This window comes from Panthera tigris, chromosome A1 (assembly GCF_018350195.1).
Source record: "Panthera tigris isolate Pti1 chromosome A1, P.tigris_Pti1_mat1.1, whole genome shotgun sequence".
Lineage (NCBI taxonomy): Eukaryota > Metazoa > Chordata > Mammalia > Carnivora > Felidae > Panthera > Panthera tigris.
The window spans coordinates 85956703-85966446 of record NC_056660.1 but is presented as its reverse complement, the minus strand read 5'-3'; the positions used below and the strand labels follow the sequence as shown (position 1 = coordinate 85966446).

Sequence of the window (9744 nt, the reverse complement as noted above, 5' to 3'; positions counted from 1 at the left end):
ATGATGGTGAAAATAAACTTGCCAAAATATTGAATATCCATAATATTTAATAGTATGCTATTACATAAAACAGGAAGCCATGTGAAATATTGTTGTGCATAAAATGTAATTTTCTAAATTATGCATGGTGAATATCAGATGTTGCATTTTTATGATTATGTATGCAAAGTCACAGGATGTGTATTGGATTCACATTCCAAATCTTGCACCTCCTATGGTCCCTAGGAAGACAAGTGGGAGTGAGATAAGTTTCACTTTAATTATGGTTTCCTACATTGCTTGGTATTTTACATGGATAACATTTGCATGTATACCCGTGTTAAAAATGAAAAACAAAAAACAAACAAACAAAAAAAACCAAACCATAGAACTGGAAGGAAATAAAGCAAAATAGCATCCATGACTTAATGTATGGTCCTCAATCAAAATTTCAATTCTTGAATTCAAATGTTCTCTTTCCATTAAAATCTTCATTTCATAACACATCAATATATAGAAAGGCACATCCTGAAACTATTTGTAGACTTGTTGTAATATGCTTAGCATGGAAAATTGCAAGAAGCAAATAAATTGTCTTCCTGAGTTGTCATAGGTCTGGGTTTTAAGGTTGCCTTCTGGTTCCTCACGGGATGCTCACTACAGTCAAAAACTTGGTAATTTCTTCTAATTAATTCCCATTCCATTTATGCAACTACAATCTCATGTGAAAGTCATAAGATTATTAAACTTGAACAATGTTGGAGACTGAAATAAAGCTTGCACCTCAGCAATTACACATGAATTGTAGAGATAATCAAGCATGGCTGATTGTGGAAAAAGCAGCTATTATGAATGAAAGTATCTTCTCAGAGAAGATACTTAAGACAAAATATTTCTTTCACACATATGAGAACACAGAATTAAGGGATGGAACAGAAATATGTGCCACATCTCAAAGTACTTACTTGGCTCTTCTCACTTTATACTGAACTGTTACATTTAATGAATGGTAAGAAAGAAAAAAGTACATACTTTTAGGGGTAAATTTGCTCAAGGTTTTTTTTTTTCCTGTGTCCTCAGGAAGAAGGAATTTTAACGTTGCTATGTATATCACCTGTAATAATTGGTGAGGATATTGTTCACCATTCTGTTTCAAGAACTAAGGGGAATGGAGAATGTTCCAATTATCGAACTTGTTGTCTCTGTATTCCTAGACCACCTATGTTTTGCTTAAATGAAAGTTAGAATCAAGGAGACAACAGATTATAGAAGTAGCCTTGACTCATTATTAAGGAAAGTGAGGGAGACATAGAAGCCACAGCAGGCTCCAGGTTCTGAGCTGTCAGCACAGAGCCCAATACAGGGCTCCAACACATGAACCATGAGATCATGACCTGAGCTGAAGTTGGACGCCTAACAGACTGAGTCATCCAGACACCCTTATATTTTTATTTTATTTATTTTTTGGTCAAGAGCAGTATTTGGCCAATGATCTCTAGAAGGAGTCATCATAGAAGGTAACTTTATTTTTGTTTTTTTCAGCTGCACCTGTGAAATATGTTAGCTACTTCCTAGACAGATTTGTCTGAAAGGATTTATGACTCTGTTAGACTCCTAAGGCTATATATATATATATATATATATATATTTGTTCTACTAGCCAACACTCGGAACTTTACTGGATTTTCTGCCTCTTTAAATTGTCCTTAAAGCCAACCATATTTCATTGACCTCTGAGTAAATATCTCAGTATGGATGGTAGGGGGCTATGTGCTCATTGACCTCTGTGTAAATATCTCAATATGGATGGTAGGGGGCTATTGCTGTATGCTGTGTATCTCTATGCTGGTATTCTGATGAGCTACACCTCACTCAGAACCAAACATTGCCAAAGGTCAAGTAAAGATGATATGACAATATCTGAAAGGACTAGTTATCAGTGTCATCTTTATTTCTGCAGATAAGAATTAGCGTGGCTGAGAAATAAGCCACCATGACCAACATAACAAGATTCTTGCTCATGGGATTCTCTGATGATCAGGTGCTACAGAGACTTTATGCTGCATTCCTCTTCCTGGTTTACCTAGCAGCACTAATGGGGAACCTCCTCACTTTCACCCTCACCACCATTGACCAGCATCTTCAATCCCCCATGTTTTTTTTCCTAAAGAATTTGTCTTTGATTGATATCTGTTACATTTCTGTTACTGTCCCCAAATCTGTCATGAACTCTTTGACCAACAGCCATTCCATCTCTTTCATAGGATGTGCCTCACAAGTTTTCCTTGTTATTTTTCTTGCTGGCACAGAGTACGCCCTTCTCCTAGTGATGTCCTATGACCGCTATGCTGCCATCTGCTGTCCTCTGCACTATGAGACAATCATGAATAGAGGTGCCTGTGTGCAGATGGTGACAGCATCATGGTTTAGTGGGTGTGTCTATGGATCCATTCATGCTGCAGGAACATTTTCTGTTCGTTTCTGTGGTTCCAACATAGTGCACCAATTCTTTTGTGATGTCCCATCACTGCTCACACTTGCTTGTTCTGGACAGAAAACTCTAGAATATGCATTTATAATTGGTAGTTGTTGTTTTGGGTTTATATGTTTTATTTTATTGATTGTATCCTATGTTCACATTTTTTCTACCGTTCTAAGAATCCCATCTGCAAATGGGAGAGGGAAATGTCTTTCCACCTGCCTGCCCCACCTCACCGTGGTGACACTGTTTATCCTTTCTGGAAGTATCACATATTTAGCTAAAAATTTTAAATCTTCATCTTCAGTGAAAGTGTTGATATCAGTGCTTTACACTGTGTTACCCCCCATCATGAATCCTGTCATCTACAGCCTCAGAAACTGGGATGTGCAAATGGCCTTGGGCAAACTGATATCTGGGAAACTGTTCAGGATACCTTTTTAAATTTAAATACGTAAAATTTCATTAAAATGAATAATTTTATTGACAATAATTGTTTCCAAAGAGATGCCTCCATTTCCCTTTGCAGGTCCAAAAAAACTCCGTAATTTGTTGCCTAACAGGGTACCAGGGTAAAATTTAACTGTCTTATGTAGTGGTCTAGGGTGTTGAAAATTTTTAATTAAATGGTTCTTTCCTGTTTTGATTGTATATCACAGTATTTTACTAGGGTAACATTCTAAATGATTTGTATTTATCATAGTATTCATAAGCGCATTATGATCACATAATCTTTTCAGGGTAGTCACAAAATATGGCACCTTTTACTTTTATTCTAGGAATATAGTTCATATTTAAAGTAAAAATGAGGTTTCATATTTTTTAAATTATTCGTAAGTATCCAGGTTTACTTACTAAATGGCAAGTTTGTACTCATTGAGCATTGAAAAAATTCTTTTTTGTTTTCTCAAGTTATTTGCATAAATCTTAAAATTTGAACTTAGAGAATCTTTTTGGTTATGCTAGTTAAATATTTTTTTGGTGGGTATCAGAGGAAATCCATCAAAGGAGTAGTAAAATTGCTGTGGTTACTGTTCATTCAAGAATTAAGAATATCTAAAGATGATGATGACAGCATTCATCTGAAAGACCTGGTTCAAAACAGAATTTCAATAGGAACGCTTTATTTTGTTATAAATAAATTTAAAATTACCCAACATTGAAATGATATCGAACACATCTCTTAAATCTCTTCTTTTTCTTTTCTTCTTTTGTTCTTTTCTCATTCCTCAATCATTTTTTTTATTCCTGTTATTTATTGTATTTGTATCATTTTTATTTTTTTCTTTATTTCTACTTTTTTTTCCTTTTTTGGTCTTTTCTTTTTCTGTTCAAAAATAAATTTACTTTTTCTTAAATCTACTCAATTATGAATTCCTCTCAAACTACTTTATAATCTACCTCTCTTCCCACTCAGATAACCTTACTACTTACAAAAAACATAATACTTCTACATTTTTTGTGATAATCTTGGTATAGAAATAAGGACCACTGAATCTGAGCCCAAGTGTTACCCTTGCCTATTTAACCTCCCTCCAGTGGATGAAGATGGCTTAAGCTTGTTATATATTTATATGTGTATGTGTGTATAACATGTATAACAATGCTTTATTTTAATCTATATCTATCTATCTATCTATCTATCTATCTTTCTATTTAGGATATATATATTTATGTTATGTATGTATGTATATAATGTATAATATTAATATATTATGATATATTATAATTATATAATAATATAATATAATTTATGATATATTATACTTATAAATATAATATAACATATTATATTATAGAATAATATATATATTCTTTCACTTCTCTGTCATTTTAATGTAATAACTTAAAAGCATTATTTCTTGGGGCGCCTGGGTGGCGCAGTCGGCTAAGCGTCCGACTTCAGCCAGGTCACGATCTCGCGGTCCGTGAGTTCGAGCCCCGCGTCAGGCTCTGGGCTGATGGCTCAGAGCCTGGAGCCTGTTTCCGATTCTGTGTCTCCCTCTCTCTGCCCCTCCCCCGTTCATGCTCTGTCTCTCTCTGTGCCAAAAATAAATAAAAAACGTTGAAAAAAAAATTAAAAAAAAATAATAAAATAAAAGCATTATTTCTTGAGCATTTTTAAACCAGATTTAGGGAGAGAATATTTAAGCAAAATACTGAGTTTTCATGTTTATTTGGAAATATATAACACCTTTTGATCATTATATATTCAATTTACAATTATTTAATTTAAAATTTTAGGCTTTCCTGATGTTGCACTCGATTTTTTCTGCTTTATGTTCACTGTATTCTTCCAGTAGTTCTGGGTGTTACTTGGTGTAATTTGGATTCGTGTGCTCTCTCTTTCAGCCATATTAAATAACTCAACAATAATTTTCTCACTTTTCGAAAAGTATATCTAGGAACTGAGCACTTCTTACAAATTACAATATTACCAATCAGAGTTGCACCCCTTATCACCTGTCATTCTGATTTTGTCATAGTAGAGACAATGTGTACTGCCTTTCTCCCTCTCCTTCCTTCAGTTCATTCTAGACTTAGAGACTTAGAGCTAAGTAAGGGTAGAACCAACACTAATGTCTCCTTGAGTCACATAAGGATAAGCCAAACCCTGTGTTCTCCATTGTTTTTTTTTAATATATGAAATTTATGGTCAAATTGGTTTTCATACAACACCAGTGCTCATCCCAAAAGATGCCCTCTTCAATACCCATCACCCACCTTCCCCTCCCTCCCACCCCCTATCAGCCCTCAGTTTGTTCTCATTTTTTAAGAGTCTCTTATGCTTTGATTCTCTCCTACTCTAACCTCTCTTTTTTTTTTCCCTTCCCCTCCCCCATGGGTTTCTGTTAAGTTTCTCAGGATCCACATAAGAGTGAAAACATATGGTATCTGTCTTTCTCTCTATGGCTTATTTCACTTAGCATAACACTCTCCAGTTCCTTCCACGTTGCTACAAAGGGCCATATTTCATTCTTTCAACAATAGCCAAATTATGGAAAGAGCCTAAATGTCCATCAACTGATGAGTGGATAAAGAAATTGTGGTTTATATACACAATGTTCTCCATTGTTTTTCACCGTTGGTGCTTCTCGTGTTTGAATTATCCCACTCAAATGTAGTGTTCCCAGGGTTCAGATGGCAAATATACCTTGTCCTTGATGCTTCCCCTGGCTGGAATGCTTTTTTCCCAGGTATGTGTTCAGCTTCATCTTCCTTTTACTAAATATTTTCTTTGCTTTGTAAATGCTGAATGAAATAGAATTCTGTGTGTGTAATTCTTGTCTGTGATCCATAGTAAAATTTGATGACTCTAAGTTCAAGTAAACACAAACCAAAGATTTAACCAACCTAACACACAATGTGATTAGTTCTGTTGAGTACAGATGAATGACTACATTACAACACAAATCTAGAACTAGTATGATTTTGTGAGTTAATTTGCACCAAATTAATAATTAGTATGTTTCTTTTGATAGTGGATTTCTGGGATTTTATTTGGAGATGCTGGTCATTTTTATAACATTGATATTGAGGGGAAAATTGTTAACAATAACACTGAACCTACAACTCTATACTGACAAATTATTTAATAAATTTAATTAAAATATATTTTATGTGATTTGAAAGGAGACTATTAATTCCTCTAAACATAGTAACATAAATTCTGAACATTGGATTCATTACCTGATTAACAAATTACTTTTATGTTTGTTATTACATTTCCCCAACATGTGCTCAGATATTTCAATGTCATATGTAAGTCAATACAATTTCTTAAAAATATATATTTTACTATATAATATGGAAGTCTATACATATATCAAAGGCTATTGATATATCTATAGTCCTTAACCAACTCTTATAAAGAGATTATTTCTAGTTTATGGTTGTTATGAATAAATGCCCAAATAATTTTGTACATGTAAAATTTTATTTGCATTTATGATGACATTTAGGACAGCTGTATAAAAGTAGAATCTTTTCCCCTCAATATCAAAGTTATAAAAATGGTCAGCATCTCCAAAAAGATCCCAGAAATACGCTATGAAAGGAAATTTGACCATAAATTTCATAGCATATTTAAGGCAAAATAATTGCCTTAAAACTATAGATTGTTTTGGGTAGCATGGACATTTTAACAATAATAATACTTACAATCCATGAATACAGAATAACTTTTATTCGTGTTTGATTTAACTTCTTATATCAATGTCGTAGTTTCAGTCTGGAAGTCTTTCAGGTCCTTGGTTAAATTTATTCCTAGATATTCTATTCTTGTTGATGCAATTGTGAAATTGTTTTATTAATTTCCCTCTCTGACAGGTGATTGTTATGGTATAGAAACACAATAAAACTTCACATATTGTGTGCTGCAGTTACACTGAATTTAACTATTAGTTCTACTAATATTTGTATAATCTTTAGAGTTTTCTATAATAATGTCATGTTATTTGCAAATAGTGAAAGTTTGTTTCCTTTCAGATTTAAATACCTTTACTTTTTCTTTACTAATTTGTGTAAGATTGCCAGGTCATGTTGAATGAAAGTGGTGAGAGTGGTGAATATGATGTTAGCTTTAGCCTTGTAATATGTAACCTTTATTACTTACAGGAATCTTCCTTCTATACCAAATATATTGACTTCTTATCATGAATGGATGTCGAATTTTGTCAATTATATTTTTCTGCGTCTATTTAAATAATCATATGATTTACATACTTGTGTTACTGTGATGTATCACACTGATTGGTTTGATGATGTTGAATCATCCTTGCATCCCTGGAATAAATCCCCTTGATCATGGTACATGATTATTTTAATTCACTGTTGAAAGTTTTGTTAATATTTGATTTAGCAATGTGTCTATTAATTCCACTGTCCATTTTGCAAGTGGATTTTTTTTGCTTTTGAGTTGTATGAATTTTGTACATATTATGGATATTAACATTTTATCAGATAACATGATATGCAAATATTTTCTCCCATTTTGTAGGTCATTCTTTCATTTCATTGATTACTTGCCATACAAAATCTTTTTAGTTTTATGTAGTCAATACAATTATACTAGGGGGCATTAACAACCAACTGATATCAATGAACAGATCATTTAAACAGAAAATCAACATGTACACGATGGCTTCGAATGACACACTGGACCAGATGGACTTAAAACAAACACTCAGAAGATTCCATCCTAAAGCAGCAGAATGCACATTCTTTTCTTTTCTTTCTTTTTTTTTTTTCTTTTGCATCTATACTTATCAGGGAAATTGGCCTATAGTTTTATTTTCTTGAAATGTCCTTGTCTGTTTTTTCTAGTTATTTTTTAAAATTTTCTTAATTTTGTTTATATATTGAGAGAGAAAGAGAAAGCACAAGTGCAGGAGAGGCAGAGAGAGAATCCTAAACAGGCTCCATGCTGCCAGCACGGATGGGGCTTGAACTCTGCTATAAGATCATGATCTGAGCCATAACCAAGAGTCAATTAACTGACTGACCCACCCAGGTGCTCCTGTACTTGTCTGATTTTGATACAGTCAAAGAAACTAGACTTTAAAACAAAGAATGTGAAAAGAGACAACAAAGGGAACGATATAATTATAAAAGGGACATTCCAACAAGAATATTTAACAATTGTATATACTTATGCACTCAGGATGAGAGCACCCATTTGAAACAAAAATAATAGTAAACATAAAGGAACTAATTGCTAATAACACAATAATATTAGGGGGCATAAACAACCCACTTACATCAATGGACAGATCATCTACACAGAAAGTCAACAAGGACACAGTGGCTTTGAATGGCATACTGGAACAGATGGATTTAAAATATATGCTCAGAACATTCCATCCTAAAACAGCTGAAGGCACATTCCTTTCTTTTTTTTATTTTAATGTTTATATATTTATTTTTGAGAGAGAGAGAGCAAGCATGTGTGGGGGAGGGACACAAAGAAAGGTAGAGACAGAATCCCAAACAGGCTCTGCACTGTCAGCACAGAGGCTGACATGAGGGTCTATCTCATGAACCATGGGATCATGACCTGAGCCAAAATCCAGAGTTGGATGCTTACTGACTGAGTCACCCAGGAGTCCCTGAATGCCGCCCCTTCTTGACACTTTTGCTAATAGCAGCTCATTAGTCTGACTAATTGAGTGGCACAATATTTCATCATAGTTTCTGACTAGTAAGAATTTTCTTGCAGTCATCCCGAGGCTCATGAGAGGTCTCGTTCTTCATTTCAATCAAAGGTCACCTTGTTAATTTTTCCTCCTCCATCAGAATCATTTTCTGAAGGATCCCACGTAATAAGGTCCTAATTGTCTTGAGATATAATAGTTCTCACTTTAGTAGTGGTAATCTGTGCCCACATCATTGTCATCTTACATGCTATATTTTCCAAGCATTTTTCCTACCATTGAATTATTTTGTATGTAATGTCTGTATTGGAGGAACATGCAGCTTTTATATCTCTTTCTAAAGACAACATTTTCCTAGCCTATCCCAATTTTGTCCTTACTTGTGATACCTTTTTTGTGGCATTCATAACAGAGCAATGGTCAACCTACCACTTACAATAACTCGCTCACTTTTTCTTCTCCATTTTCCCTTCCTCACTGTTTTGTATAAGGTATCTAACAAGAGTGCGGGCACTTTTCAGGATGCCCTCATACCCACACACCTATCTGAAACACTCAAAACACTTGGCCAAGTCTCCAAACATGAGGGTGGAGAGCGACGTTGGAATTTCCCACAGACCAAAGGCTTTCCTCCCAGCATGGCTCATTTACCCAGTTGTGGTTTCCTCCTGGTTGGCTTGACAATTGTTGGAAGGTGAAGTGACTGTAAAGTATCTCCCAAACTAAAAGACATTGAGGCTAAATAACAAAGCAGGGCACTCCATACAGTTTACAAAGAGTTTTATTCAGGTCCACTTACTAACAGAAAAGGTTGAGCAGGAAACGATCCAGCTATATAGTTATGCTCTGCAAAGTATGGACCTCAATTTAAAATTTTATATAATTGTATAAAATTTTATAAAAGAGGACATGTACAATGGTATTGTAGTGATATGAAAGTCTTGACATGATTTTAGGAAGATGGCGGTGTACGAGGACACTGGGCTCACCGCACATCCTGCTGATCACTTAGATTCCACCTACACCTGCCTAAATAACCCAGAAAACCTCCAGAAGACTAGCAGCAGAACGGAGTCTCCAGAGCCAAGCACAGACAAGAGGCCCACAGAAGAGGGTAGGAAGGGCAGAGAGGGG

General features: G+C 34.6%; 1 protein-coding gene across 1 annotated transcript; it reads left to right on the top strand.

The window, feature by feature from the left end:
• Positions 1-1972: 1972 nt before the first annotated feature.
• On the top strand, positions 1973-2902 carry LOC102958267 (olfactory receptor 14A16-like). The gene has a single exon (XM_007084999.2). The coding sequence runs from the start codon at positions 1973-1975 to the stop codon at positions 2900-2902; it is 930 nt and encodes a 309-aa protein (XP_007085061.2).
• The last annotated feature ends 6842 nt before the right edge of the window (positions 2903-9744 follow it).